Source organism: Vigna angularis, chromosome 1 (genome assembly GCF_016808095.1).
Source record: "Vigna angularis cultivar LongXiaoDou No.4 chromosome 1, ASM1680809v1, whole genome shotgun sequence".
In the NCBI taxonomy this organism is placed as follows: Eukaryota; Viridiplantae; Streptophyta; class Magnoliopsida; order Fabales; family Fabaceae; genus Vigna; species Vigna angularis.
Genome location: NC_068970.1, coordinates 64,881,323 through 64,895,801, shown reverse-complemented (window position 1 = coordinate 64,895,801; position 14,479 = coordinate 64,881,323). Strand labels below are relative to the sequence as shown.

At 34.8% G+C, this 14,479-nt stretch overlaps 3 protein-coding genes across 5 annotated transcripts; 2 read left to right on the top strand and 1 right to left on the bottom strand.

Moving 5' to 3' along the window:
- The first annotated feature begins 842 nt into the window (after positions 1-842).
- On the top strand, positions 843-3,705 carry LOC108323394 (uncharacterized). Its single transcript, XM_017555838.2, has 4 exons — positions 843-1,164; positions 1,476-1,658; positions 1,768-1,827; positions 3,258-3,705. The coding sequence occupies exons 1-4, from the start codon at positions 913-915 to the stop codon at positions 3,543-3,545; spliced, it is 783 nt and encodes a 260-aa protein (XP_017411327.1). The 5' UTR covers positions 843-912; the 3' UTR covers positions 3,546-3,705.
- Positions 3,706-4,461: 756 nt separating this feature from the next.
- LOC108323405 (protein PLASTID MOVEMENT IMPAIRED 1) lies at positions 4,462-7,530 on the bottom strand. The gene has a single exon (XM_017555850.2). The coding sequence runs from the start codon at positions 7,380-7,382 to the stop codon at positions 4,830-4,832; it is 2,553 nt and encodes an 850-aa protein (XP_017411339.1). The 5' UTR covers positions 7,383-7,530; the 3' UTR covers positions 4,462-4,829.
- A 133-nt stretch (positions 7,531-7,663) lies between these two features.
- Positions 7,664-13,008, top strand: LOC108323406 (cyclin-dependent kinase D-3). Of its 3 annotated transcripts, XM_052872249.1 has the most exons (8): positions 7,664-7,790; positions 9,002-9,293; positions 9,858-10,156; positions 10,251-10,359; positions 11,078-11,203; positions 11,568-11,807; positions 11,885-12,195; positions 12,536-13,008. In XM_052872249.1, the coding sequence occupies exons 2-8, from the start codon at positions 9,189-9,191 to the stop codon at positions 12,591-12,593; spliced, it is 1,248 nt and encodes a 415-aa protein (XP_052728209.1). In that variant the 5' UTR covers positions 7,664-7,790; positions 9,002-9,188; the 3' UTR covers positions 12,594-13,008. The 3 variants fall into 3 exon arrangements, with proteins under 3 accessions (XP_052728209.1, XP_052728189.1, XP_052728228.1); XM_052872229.1 differs by lacking the exon at positions 7,664-7,790 and having other exon boundaries at positions 8,918-9,293; XM_052872268.1 differs by lacking the exon at positions 7,664-7,790 and having other exon boundaries at positions 8,922-9,293; positions 11,885-12,116.
- Positions 13,009-14,479: the final 1,471 nt, after the last annotated feature.

Below are 14,479 nucleotides of genomic sequence, written 5' to 3'. Positions count from 1 at the left end.
AAAAAACAAATTGTCTTGTAAGGATAGATACAAGAGTGGATTTTAAATCTACAACAATTTCATAAAATTTGCATTTAAAGTAAAATATGCATTCATTAGTTTACTTCAGTTTTCTAACAATTAGTTTTCTTGAAGATTTTATGTGAATTCTTTTATCAATTATTACGGAAAAATAATCCGTAAAATATTACAAACATTTCACAATTAGGCATCATTAAAATCTTTATTCTCATTTATCGTACATGGCTTCTAACTTTTACAAATTTTGATAAACAAATTATTTAATTATTGAACAAATTAGTCCATCAATTTGATTTCATATTCACTTAACGAAATTAATATAACCATTTATTTAATTATATAAATAATTAATATAGATATTACTTAATTATTTAGTTGAAATTTTTAAGGTATTATATCATATGCGACAAAAAGAGTTCGTTTTAAATGTACATTTATTTTCATTAAGTTAAAACTGTAAACAAAAGTTTAAATAACGATAAATATTATTTTACTCGATAAAATGTATTACCAATACAAATTTTGATTTATTTTAATGAGAACAACTAACTTTTTGAATAAAATTGTTATTTGAGCTTTAAAAATCTATCTACGTATTTATATATAAATATTATATTATACTTGTTATGGAAGCCAGAAAATGTTATTATACTTGCTAGAAAGAAAAGAGGGTGTGATTGCAAGCGAAGTGAAATTGCTTGATAGGATTAATTATTTAGTTATGATGAAAATAGAAATTTGAGGACCACATTCGTGAAGAACAGGAGAATAAAGACGGTGAAATAGATATGGCCACGAAAATATGCTCAAAACTTGTATAATATAATAAACAAAAATGGTTGAGAAGTGAAGTGAGATATATTATTATTATAGCATCACTTGTAATCATAAATGGCATCGAACTCAATTCACATGTTGTTCGTTTCTTCCTTCAGTTTGTGTTTCCCAAATTCATCTCGCTTTCAACTTTCAAAGCTCTCACCACAATTTAAACCTCTGAATTCCATTCCTCTCAGTGGAAGGAAACACTGCAACATTGTTCGATTTCCCAGAGAAAGAACAAGGACCAGAGCAACCATTGATGATGTTGAAACAGACCAACTTTCCTCAACACCCATTGTTGAGAATGAGAAAGCCAAAAAGGTACCATCTTACACTTTGGGGTTCCCCATCAATGTTTCAAGCTTTGTTTGTTTCGTTTCTTAGATACTGTTGGAAAGTCTTCGAATTGAGTTCTCTAATGTTCAGCTTAAATTTCTACTCGCATGTTTTGTTCTGTGTTAAAAAATATTGATTCTGGGGCTAGAATTGATTTTTGAGTTAAAAAAACGCCTGTCAGTCTTTCATTTCGAAAATTTGATATGTTTGGTGGTTTAGATTATTTTTTTCATTTTCATTTTGAATTACTATTTGGATTCTGTGTTGGTTTTGATTTAATTTCAGTATTTGCTTAGGATGTAGAGGAAAGTGTGAAAGTGTTAAAAGATGCAGCTAAGACAAGAAAGGTTGCAGCAGAGGAGGTTCTTTCTGCACTGTCTATCCTTGAGAAAGCAAAAGTTGATCCTTCTGGTTTTTTTGAAACCCTCGGTGGCAATAAATCTCCTGGGAGGACCTGGATGCTGATTTTTACTGCTGAGGTTAACCTACTTTTTTGGTAGCTCTTCATTTGGCTATAATTGTGTTCCTTACTATGCGTGTTTACGGTCATCTGCACTAAACAATGTCTGCTTTTGTGCTGAATTTTAGAAAAAATTAAAAGGTGGTCGGTATTTTCCTCTCACAGCAGTTCAGAGGTTTGATGCCACTGTAAGACTCTTTCCCATGAACCTATTCGTTCTTTTTGCATACGTGTCCAGTGTTTGTAGTCAAAGTATCAAGTTTACTTTCATCTGTCTGTTGATAAGTTTTCAATTTTTCATGTTATGAAAGGTGTGTTCACTTTCAATAAATTTCGACCATCACTAATGAACGTGTTAGAAAATGTTTTGCTAGCTTTACATTTCTTGTGTGTTATTGAGTTTTGAACTGATGTTCTTTCTAGCTGGCAAAACATGGGAAACCTTGACACATGAAACGTTTGATGGGTACTAATAAAATGTTGTTTTAATCTTTAGCCTTTAAGATATTGTTCTGTCGTACATTAACTGATTCTCTGACCAACATTCGGTGTTCATTACTTCCTTCTGAAATTATTAGTCTGTGCCTGATGTCAAGTTTGTTTCTTTATCTTTATCAGTTTTTGAATGCGTATATGATGTCAATCATCACACCATTTGGTTTCCCATCCCTTAAAACACACCGAGTCACCTTGGGAGAAGACATTTTTTATTTGAATCCCTTGTGGAGGAGCCAATTTCCATCCTTTCTCTCAGTTCTGGATCTAATTCAATTTTTTTAAACTTAATTTATTTATAGAAGAGAGAGAACTGTTAACTTTGCATTGAATATTGTGATATAGTAGTTACTTTTATCATCTTAATCTATGGCTGTGAGGATTTAGGTTGTCTGGCAAAAGTAGTTGATGAGTAGAAGCTATTAGCTAAAAGTTGAAAACACTTAGTTTATTGAATTAAAAATGTTGTGTAAAAGTCAGATATTGAACTGGCTAAATAGATATAAAATGACTTAAGAGTACATGCTCATATGATACTCTACACATATACTTTTCTGCAATACATGGTCTATATTAATGGAGGTGATAACTGAAGAATTTTATTTATGTTCTGAGGATAAAATGGAAAAAAAATGTTATATAATTATATGTTCAAACACTACTTCAAGTACCATCTGAAAAAAATGCTAGAAAACAGTGAGATAAGCCTGGTTATCAAATATCTCTATTTTGGTCAAACAATTTCAGTAGCTAGTCAAATATGTCAGCTGAAGTAATTTGTCTGTCTTTGAGAAAAGCTGAAATATCTTGTCAAACAGTCTTAGGTGAAAAACTGAAAATCAAATATTGCTCTGTTTTCTTTAAGCCACTTAAATGAAGTCAGGGAAATTAGACCTCCGCCACTTCATTCAGAAAGAAGACTATTGTGCATGTATGAGTTAATAAGGCCTCTCTAAAGTTGTTTTTTGATTGCCTTCTTAGCCCTTTTCATACAGGAAAAGTTGTATTCCTGTTGTCAGTTTCATTCTTTGTAAATTTTCTATATGCCAAATCAATGTCTTTGAATAAAAGCTTGGTGCTTCTGTCTAATTTGGAATATTAAGTTATGCTGATGAATCATTAGGCAAAGAGGATCGAAAATGGAGTATATCTTGGACCCATCGGACAGTTAACATTTGAAGGCAGACTTTCATGGAAAAAGAGAATACTGGCTTTTGTTTTTGAGAACATACGAGTAAAACTTGGACCCTTTCAACCTCTACAGATCAGTCTAGGAAAAAAGGAAGATAGGGAACCGGACAATAAGGATCCTTTCTTCATCTGGTTTTATGTTGATGAGGAAATTGCGGTTGCTCGAGGCCGGAGTGGAGGAACTGCATTCTGGTGCCGGTGTCGGCGGGTCAATAACTGATTCTTTCTAACTTTTTTTGTTTTGAACTTTCTTTTCAACTTCTGAATTTGGATGGAGTGATTTATGTATATATGTAAGCATTTAACTTCAGTTGGAGGTAAACATAATTGTTCTTGTATATTATTGTATAATTATATTGAAGTTCGTGTGTTTCATGATATTACTGATGTTGGGGCATTTGTGAAGAAATCATTGTTCACCAACTAAAGGAAGAAAAAGGGAATTTGAGAAGTAGGAGAATAGGAGGAAAAGAAGATTCACCACCAGGTCTGCTTACATAATTGAACAGGTTTCAGAATGTGTTTCATTCAAAGAAATTTTACTCACTGCCATGACAAAAATAACTTAAAATCTTTACATAATAACATAATTTATCTGATTTGAAAATAAAGTTAAATCTAGCTTATTTTCATAAAATGAAATTGTAAGATAAGGATTATCTCCCCTTATATAATATATTAACGTAATCTTTAATCAATATAAAATCTCCGACAAGAACTGGTTATAGTAGGTGGAGGGTGGTGTTGTTATACTTGAATTGGAGTTGAATGACCATCCAGAATATGATTGCAAGACCAACAATGACTACTAGTGCAACCAAAATCTTCCACAAGATTCCGAAGTGGCAGCTTCTTCAAGTTTATAAGTGATTGTTCTGCAGCAGATTTTGAGGAAGTTTTCTTAAATCAATATTGTGAAAGGTTTTAAATTTTATATTTTCGGATGAAGAATTCTGAAACAGTTAAAACCAATCACACTGTAATGTATTTCGGATGATGAATATATTCTTCATAATACTTCTAAAATTTATAATACTGAGGTTTGTAATATAACTTTATATTATATTTTCCAAAAATATAAAAGTTATAAGAGATTATTTTCTTCTATAAAAGAATTTATAGAGATACAGGAAGAATTGACACAATGTCTTGATGATGATAACATTTCTCCTCCAACCAAACCAACAAATATGCACAGACAGGCTGAAAAGAAAAGAAAAGAAAATAAAGGGACTTAGTAGAGCTGAGGTACCCTTTTAAGGTTCAAATACATTTGTCCTATACATCACTGACAAGTTTTATTGGCTTTTGCAATAACAGCAAATTCTGATACGACATTTACAAAATCTTGCATTCATAAATCTGCATAAATGGTGTACGTAGCTGCAGTGAGTAGCTTAGGTGTGTAGCTTTTCACTTGGACAAGTAGTTGAATTTTTGTACGAGACATGAATGCAAGAAATGTTCCTTGGCATAACTAACAGCAAAAGAATGCAGATGGTATTTACTTTGCAAGTTTGATATCTGGATTTCTCATAGTTTTGAGCCACATGTCAGCAACTATACGTGAAGAAATGCTCCACAACAGTTCTTGTTCCTTTGATGATGTTTGCTTCCCTTTCTTCCCTGCCTTTCCCAACCCATATGCAACCAACCACTGCATTGCAGTAAGTCTTTGCTTCCCACTGTCCCATGCATTCTTCTTTATGGTACTCTCCAACTTGAAACCCCCCACATGCATGCTTGTCACCTTGAACCTTTTCTCCTCCTCATTCCCCTTTGTGTCAGTACTTGTTGCATGAATCAGCACAATCACAGGTCCCCCAACTTCTTCATAGCGTCTCAGTGGATCCCTCAACTGGGCAACTAACAAGAGTGTCACCTTTTCTGGTTCACCATCAGAACCTGCAGTACTTTTGTTGTAACTTTGGTCTCTGATCCATTCTTCAAGTGGAATAACTGAAGCCAAAAGATCTTTTCCACCATCTCCTTTCTTTGCAGAAATATCAAATGGGGCTTCTTCATCGGCCATGTCAGCTTGAATTTTCAATGCTTCAACTGTCATGGACTCAACCTTTTGCATTGCAAACTCCAGAAGCTTCTCTGCAGTGAGCGGCTCCTCCTCAACATTCCAAAGTCCTGTGGCTATTCTCTCTTTCCTTCCTGAGCTCATGGCACTTCCAATGCTTCTCAAGGAAGAAACTATCCGAGCAGCACTGGAGCTGGCTCCTTCCTTGTTTCTTCCTTGTATGATGGCATTAGCAATGCCTTCAAAAGCAACCTGTTCTGCAGTTTTGCCTATTATTTCATCTATGGGCATTAAGGCCAAAACCTTGGAGCTGAGTTCTTCAAAGCCAATCCCTGCCAATTTCTGAAACAGCTCAAACCCTGTCAAGGATTGATGTGATGCTAGCACGTAAGGCCTTGACATCTGCATGGCTAGCTTCGGAGTATCTTTTCTGGCCACAGCAATGTCCAGAGGGTTCATGGAAGTCAAGTAGCCTCCATCCCTTGTTTGAACTACACAACCCAATCCCTTTCCAAGGTCAGGAAGATACACTTTGGATTCTCCATCTTCAGCAGAAGAATCATCGTGTCCTTCAAGATGAAGAGGCGGAATTTCAGGTTGATCGAATGAGTAAATACTGTTGTCTTGATCCTCAAGCATCTGAAGAAACTCCCTTGTCACAGTTTCTTCATCTGCATCTAGCCTCTGTGGTTCTGTCTCTTCCTCTATTTTTGTAAACTTATCATCTTCTCCCATCATAGACTCAAGAGCTTTTATCTGCTGAGCAATTGAATCAAGCTCGCTCAATCTAGTCAGGTGTACATGATCAAGTACCACTTCCTTGACAACTTCACTGGAAGCTGATTCCTCTTGTACAGGTTCCTCAGATTCTTCTTCCACATTTCCTTCCTTCTCTTGAACCTCTACTCCTTTATCCACAACCTCGAAATCTGGAAGTTCAAAATCCTCCACCTGTTCCTTACTACGTTCATCAACTTTCTGTGCAGAGGAAGAGGAATCCTGAACCGGGTTTGGATCATCAAGGTTCAAATCATCCATTCCTTGAATATCCTCTCCTATTCTCGATTGTGAAGGAGTCCATGCATCATTTCTATTTGCCATTCTAGGACTAGACATGCTGAATGATGTCTTGGATTGTTTACGAGCAAAGGAAGAGAAACTACCAAGCTTTCCAGAGCTGGACTTTGAATTGTCCACTTGATTATTGTATATATCAATTCCTCCCTCTTTCTCCATGATCTGGAAACCCAGTTTGAGAACAAGTTCTCCTCCTTTTGCCTTCCCAGATAGGCCAAAGCTTGTGTCCCATTGCTTCACCCGGGTGCCTTGTTGGTTTTTCTCAATGGATTCTCTTATCAGCTCACTCAAGTCCACTGAGCTTCTTCCAAAATCTAGCTCCTTAGCATCAACAGCAAAAAGGTATATCCAAAAGGGGCGTGGCTCAAATTTGATCTGCTTTCCAGTGCCTTGGTTGGAGGTGTGATAAACATGGCACCTGATGAAAAGGGTCTCTTCAAAATCTGCAGCTCCTTGTGCAACCCTTGATGGCATTGTCTTAACAGCACCATCCTTTGTTTCCTTTTTTCTAACACAAACGGATAGTCGAAGTCCATTCATGGAAGAAGGAAGGCCTTGAGCTGTGACCACTTCAACAGAAAACAAACAGCTAAGTTTCTGCATTCCAATGTGAGATAAAGCCCGCATAGGCTTCCACTTCCAAATCCCTTTCTTATCACTGTCTGAAGGAGTTTTTGATATGTCATCAAGCTTTTTGGCTTCTGCCTTGGCAGTAGCATCGTCAGGCTTTGGTCTTGATCGCCATGGGGACATGGACATGCGCCGCAGCCGACCTCTGTTGCTGCCTCCATCATCATCTTTGGCATCTTCAACAGGCGGAGCTGAATTTCTTGGCAGCACAAGAGAGGCTGTTCTTCTGGTTGTGGTGGTGTGCTGTTTGTAAAGGGATTCACTCAAAGCCTCTAGTTCTTCAAGAAGTTGTGCATTGGGGTTGCTCTTGGCATCTGCCATTACTAGTTAGTGAAGAAAGAGTTGCTGAAATGAATGGTGATGATGATGTTTAATAAGATAAGATGCCTACATAGTTGGAAGGACCATGCAGTTTATATGATGATGATGGCTACTTCTTTCTGAACCAAGAAAATAGGATGAATTGTTTGTGGAGGATAGAGGATGAACGGTGTCATTGCATTGTGGCCTGACGAGTAAGACAATTTTGACAATGGCTTTCTAATAGACAAAATGGTCCCAGAGAATTTAATGTTGTTTTGTCCTCATTGTTCGCAAGTGCCAAGTGGCAAGTGACAGGCTTGTTGTTCAGAAAGTGAAACTTACCCTGCAATTTCGTAAGGGAGTTGAGCAAATCTGACCAATTATGAAGTAAAAACGTTGCAGCGTGGAGATAAGGAACATTTTCTGGTATCTTCTTTTCATTTCTTTCAGGAAGAACTCAATGATTATTTTTGTTTTTGACCACGTTTTCTTAGCCATCTTCTCATAGTTTATGCTTATTGCACTTACGTGCTGAAGCCTAACTAGAATCAATTTTTCACATGTCTCTTTCAACTGTCATATAGATCGATGCTGCTATATTTCTATTTCTGAATGAATTAACTGAAAACAAAATGAAGAGTTCAAGAAAAATATGGTATAGATTCTATAGAATTAGATGTGAGAAAAAGTTTCGAACTCAGCCTCAAATTTGTCGAATCACTAGGCTTGTCTGTGAATAAAATAGATATTAGATAGTTTGTGTCCGAGATTCTGACGTCAAGCTTCCTAGTCCTTTTGGTCTTAGGCACATAACAACACACAGAATGTAAATACTACAGACATTCTTATAAGAAAACAATTTCTATGTATTCTCTATCTCACCAGGGGCAAAAAGAATCGCAAATTTTGCATTGATTCTATGATTAATCTTCGAAGTTTTGAAGAGTTTTTATGAATATAAACACTGTTCAATCTTCTCATTAAACAGCAAATACTCATCTGAACTCAGAAATTTAAAATTCTTTCATTCTTTTATCTTCAAAAGTAATGACTAATGCAGATTTTCTTGAAGTTTCTTGAACTCTTGCTTGTAGGTCCGTCTATTTAATGATTCATCTGTCATTATTCTGTGAGAAAAGAATCACTAGCTCAAGAGCATTTTTTTTAATAGATTAATAATAATAAAAAACATAAACGAAACTAAGGGCAAACAGTGGTAGATATTTCCTTTTTCACACATATTTATGAGACAACATATGCATCATATTTTAGTTTAAAAAAATAATTTTACTTATTTTTAATTATTAAGAGAGAAACTATTGAAGTGATGAAAAAGACAGAACTGTCGAAATTAACTTTCATGTACAAAAAATTTCAATTGGTATTTGTGTAATTTCTCTTGCCCATTACACATATGGGCATGGACCACCCTTTGTCCACAGAGTTTTCTCAATCAATGGTAACCAACAAAACAATATGATTTTGGAGAATAGAATTGTCAAATTAATTAAAGTCGCCACCTTCTCAAATTAATTAAAAATATAATCATGATTTAATTAATACTAAACCTCCTTCTATTTCTTTATTAATTCTTTATGACGCTCTCTCACGCTCCCTGTATTCGCTTTTGCTTTCAGGTTTCAGCCACTGCTGCTGTTTTCAGTTCTTCGATCTTCATGTTTCAACAGCTTTCTTGTTAAATTAAATCATAAACTTTACCCGTTTTCTGATGTAACCCTAATTTGATCCAAATGACCAACTTGTAAATTCTCAATTTTTAATTCCGTTTTGTAAGAACTTCAACTCCAAATTCTGGAACAAACAATGGCAGCCCCGGATCCGTCCAAAAAAGTGGCTGATAGATATCTGAAGCGTGAAGTTCTTGGTGAAGGTACCTATGGAGTTGTGTACAAAGCCATTGACACCCACGTAATCCCCCGAAACTTTCTTCTTCAATTATGCGAATTCGAGACTGAAGAGTCAATTTTCCCCCTATTATCTTTTATGGGTTGTGAGAATTGGGTCTTTAGTTTCACTTGGTGCAAAGAAAATTGCTGAATCCGAGTAAAATAGATATTCGTATGTGGCCTTAGACATGTAGGAAGAAAAGATGCCTTATTTGCTTTGGGTTCCTGACTTTAATTCGAGGTGTTTATTTTAACAATTTATTTTTGGGGTTTGTTACTTTATCATGTCTGCTTCAAACAATTATTTGGGAAGAAGCGTATGCTGTTTGTCATTGGGTATGAGGAAGTCGTACTTCTTAACTTTTGTCTAGTGATCGTATGAATACAAGGGGTGAGAGCTGAAAACTTCTTAATTAGTTTCAGCATAGGTTTGGTATAGTTATGACTTTTTCTTTGTGTAACTTGCAAAAATGTATCCAGTAGGTATGCTTACTTTAATGTCTCGATGGACAAGCAATTTGTTATGAAAGTGATAATACTATTATGATGTGGTATTCTTATAGAGATGAATTCATTGTGTTGACAGACAGGACAGACAGTTGCAATTAAGAAAATTCGACTTGGCAAGCAGAAAGAAGGGGTAAATTTTACAGCTCTTAGAGAAATAAAGCTTCTTAAAGAGCTTAAGGATCCTAATATTGTTGAATTGATAGATGCATTCCCACATAAAGGGAATTTGCATCTTGTGTTTGAATTCATGGAGACGGACCTTGAAGCTGTCATACGAGACCGAAATATTTTTCTTTCACCGGCTGATACAAAATCTTACCTTCAAATGACGATAAAAGGTCTTGCTTATTGCCACAAGAAATGGGTTTTGCATAGGTACCATATTTTTTTTTTTATTTAGTGATTGCTCGTTACAAAGTTGTTACTTGACGCAAATTCTGAGTTCAAAAGTTTGCTTTCACATTTTCAGGGATATGAAGCCAAATAATTTGTTGATAGGATCTAATGGACAGCTGAAACTTGCAGATTTTGGTTTAGCACGAATGTTTGGAAGCCCAGATAGAAGGTTCACTCATCAGGTTCGCTTCTTTTTCTTTTCCGACAATACGCGAACTTCAAAGTCAAATCATTCCGTTAATGATCGTACTTGCTGCCAATTATTTTGCATTACGTAATGAAGTTTCCTATAATAATGATTAGAGTTTGCAGAATTGGAAAGTAATATACCTTATAGTCAGGCATGACTTGTATGATGATTTAGTTTGAATTTGTAGCAATCCTTGGACCTTAATTAAGCAAATATTTACCTTGAAATCTTTTGTTATTATTGCCTGAACAAAAGGTGAAGCCTTGGACAAAATGTTTAGGTTGTTGCCTTGTGATTTGGTAGTCACAGGTTCTAGTCATGGAGACAGCCTCTTTGCACACAGGACTAAGGATTCATATGCATATATGATATATCTAATCAAACCCTCAACCCACCTAATGGTAGGAACTCATGCATTGAGATGCCCTTTCTTACATTGCTTTTAAATTTAGGAACCGGGAGAAGATAATTGAAGATCCAAACATTGGAGCATTGAAGTGGAAGTATACTAAATTCTGCTGAATCTTTTCTAGGATTGTGGTTCTCTATGGTAACTGAATATTGTGGTGACATTCATGGCGTAGAAGTGCTACCTGCATGTTATTGAACATGTTTCATCTTATGTTGTGTATTTTTCACTTTTTATTGGTGGATTGGGTTTCTAGTTTCTGTACAGATAACACTTATGCTTATCATATATGCACGAATAGGTTTTTGCTCGGTGGTATAGAGCTCCTGAGCTATTATTTGGTGCCAAGCAATATGGCTCTGGGGTTGATGTTTGGGCTTCAGCTTGTATATTTGCTGAACTTCTTCTCCGTCGACCCTTTTTGCAGGTAAGAAAATTTTATGATTGATGTTCTGAAGTAGATGATGAGCTTTGACATAAAGTGTAGTCCATTTATTTGACCATGATATTCGTTTAACTTTATCAAATAGTTGAAATTCAGTTTTAAATCATTCAACTGTTTCTACTGAGCTTGAATATGGTGCTGAAGCTGTAGGCTAAGATTTTTGTATTCATTATTTTTATTTGAGCTTCCATTTATTCCTTCTCTATATTTTGTGACTATCTTGTTTTAATACAATTTCCAAGATAGTTCATTGCATTGATTGAATTTCTTCATTTTCATTTTGTATTTAAATAATTAATCATGTTTATTATTGTTTTTTCACTAGTTTGTTACTATCATTTGGTAGGGTACAAGTGACATTGATCAATTAGGAAAGATCTTTTCGGCATTTGGCACTCCAACAGCTTCTCAGTGGCCTGATATGGTATACCTGCCTGATTACGTCGAATACCAATATGTTCCTGCACCCCCTCTGCGTTCTTTGTTTCCGATGGCAACTGATGATGCTTTAGATTTGTTATCAAAGATGTTTACATATGATCCAAAAGCTAGAATTTCAGTGCAGCAGGCACTAGAGCATAGGTACCTGCCTTCAGCATCTCATTAAGACACCAATAAACTTCTTTTCTCCATAATTAATCTCTCTTCTTCCACTTTAGGTACTTTTCTTCTGCTCCTCTGCCTTCAGATCCAGACAAGCTCCCTAGACCTGCTCCTAAGAGGGAATCTAAGGCTTCTGATTTCAATTTACAGGAGGGTCCTACTGTATTATCACCTCCAAGGAAGTCTAGGAGAGTGATGCCAGAACGGGATGGGTTTGAAGGAAATTCCCAACAAGCAGATAAGGTTGATGACGGTTTTGGTGATTTCAGACAGACAACTGATGATAATTCAGGCAAGAATGAATCAGCTCCAATGTCTGTAGATTTTTCTATCTTTGGATTAAAACCTCCAAATAGACCTACAATTAACAGGTATAATAGTATTGATCGTCTAATCAATTCAAAAGGGCCTAATAGTTTGTAAATTTATCAGAGTCAAACATAAAATTATCCTGCTAAGTTCACTGGTATATGAAGACAAAAAGGCGAGGCTTATGTAGAACCATATTAAAAGTATCTTAGAATATTTTTCTGACGAAGTTGCCAATTGACAATGATAAAGTTGTAAGATGCTACGACACTATATGTTCAATGCTAGCACAATATGTTGTAGTTCCTAGGTAGTGGAAGAATGTGTCAGTTGTTCCTTATCTATTAGTTTCTACATGTAAATGGTGTTATTTGACTTTGGTTCCTTTGTTTTGTTCTGCAGTGCTGATAGAACACATTTAAAAAGAAAATTAGATCTAGAATTTCAACAGCCAGAATGAATATTCTGTAGCCAGCCAAGTCACACAAGCTTATGGAGGATAAAATACATTTGAAGAAAAGTGGTGAATTCTCGAAGGTTTGATAGAATGTCATTCTTTATCTCTGTTTCTGTGTGCCGCTACAACAAATATGTAACTGAAGAAGTCACCGAAGATTAGTTGTAGTTCAGATACATAGAAGTAACTGCTATAGAAAAAAAAAGCTTAGAATATCACACATTCATTCTGGTTCCGCTTGTACATTTTTGCTTTTTACATTTTCAGAGAACTTGTATACTTGAGTTCATGGAAAACATTAAAGTGTGAGGGAATATTCTCGAGCTGTCATTGTATGTGGCGCTTGAAAAACAATAAGTTTTGGGGGAACTTCATTTAAACATATATTTATTATTGAACATAAGAAATTTTATATTCATGTGGAGGAGTGTGTATTCCGACTGTGTGCTTTAGACAGTTGAATTCCAATTTTAATTTGTTGAATGATTTTTACCTTTACTTTTTTATGTTTTTTATATTCATTATGACGGTTGACTCAGTTGATTCAATGGTGATGATGGCTATAATATTTCTGATGCTTCTGTTTGGGTTTAAATTTAGCTGAAGTTTTTGATGGGGATGGGATGGGCATGAAAGAAATTGGTGGATGTTATGTAGAAGGCTACTTGACAGTATCACAACTTTATTAGTTGAAGATTACTGAAAAACATGTGAGATCTTTATTTCATTAGTTACATTTACGATTTCATGATTTTCAAAAAGAAAAAAAAAATTGATAATAGCGTGTTTGAAAATAAATGTTAACAATTCTTTGTTGAAATCATGATGGAATTCATTCAGAATTAAATAGTCATTTTGAGTGGTTATTGGCTCTTCCATTGCAATTACAATGTTCAAAAGTGATCTAAATGAAAGTTTCCTTACTCTTTATATTCCATGGTTCTTCCTTTCAGAGCTTTCGTTCCAGTGATCAGTTCTATGGCTGCAGGTTTTAAGATCAGCATGATTAAACCTATAACCGTAGATTGGCTAATGACCGAGTCGTGCTTGGTTATAGTATTTTGTGCATAAATGATTAAATCCTCCTTCCATATACAAAGCCATATTTGTTGGAAGATTTATTGACAACTATAACCACAAAACAAACAATTACCAGAAATAGTCATGGAATTCATTTTGAAATAAATATTTGGGTTTTTTTTTCTAGGCAAAAATATTTGAAATAAATATTTACGCATTTAGACAAGTCGTGAGGACCAGATTATTTCGTATAAGGAAGTCGTATCTCTTACACATCTTGACACAATAGTTAAAGGTGAAATCGTGCACTTCTAAAACGATTTTAGATTATGATAATCAATTATCAGATATTGTAATCGATTACACAATGCTAAAGTCATGTAGGAGACATGAATTCACTTATAATCGATTACACTCCTACTCTAATCAATTACAATAAATATAAATTGACATAAACTCTTCGATAATTGCTTACCAAGACTGTGTAATAGCAAAAATAACTCTAGTAATTGATTACAGGACATTTGGTAATTGATTACCAAAGAATTTAAGTATTAAAACAATATGAAGACAACTATGAAGATTTTACGAACATTTTATATCAAATAAAAATATAGTTTGTTTTGAATTCAAAGTTTTTTCACTATTCTATGAAAGGCATATGAAAAAATGTATTTAAGTTTAAATTGTTTCTTAGTTTAATTTTTAAACAATATGAAGTTGTTGAATATATTGAAAGAAAAATTTCAAATAACAAACAGAAAATTAAAGCCTCAAAGACAAAAAAAAAAACTAAGAAAAGAAAATGTAGCCTTGAGTTAAAAACAAAGAACAAAAAAACTTCAACCTTCTACGTAACATATTTTTTG

Bases quoted from the DNA above. Each gene is read 5' to 3' on its own strand.
- LOC108323406 (XM_052872249.1), top strand. From the start codon at position 9,189: ATGGCAGCCCCGGATCCGTCCAAAAAAGTGGCTGATAGATATCTGAAG. The intron at 10,157-10,250 runs GTACCATATTTT...TCACATTTTCAG, and splicing joins AAGAAATGGGTTTTGCATAG to GGATATGAAGCCAAATAATT. The intron at 10,360-11,077 runs GTTCGCTTCTTT...ATGCACGAATAG, and splicing joins ATAGAAGGTTCACTCATCAG to GTTTTTGCTCGGTGGTATAG.
- LOC108323394 (XM_017555838.2), top strand. From the start codon at position 913: ATGGCATCGAACTCAATTCACATGTTGTTCGTTTCTTCCTTCAGTTTG. The intron at 1,165-1,475 runs GTACCATCTTAC...GTATTTGCTTAG, and splicing joins AGAATGAGAAAGCCAAAAAG to GATGTAGAGGAAAGTGTGAA. The intron at 1,659-1,767 runs GTTAACCTACTT...GCTGAATTTTAG, and splicing joins TGCTGATTTTTACTGCTGAG to AAAAAATTAAAAGGTGGTCG.
- LOC108323405 (XM_017555850.2), bottom strand. From the start codon at position 7,382: ATGGCAGATGCCAAGAGCAACCCCAATGCACAACTTCTTGAAGAACTA.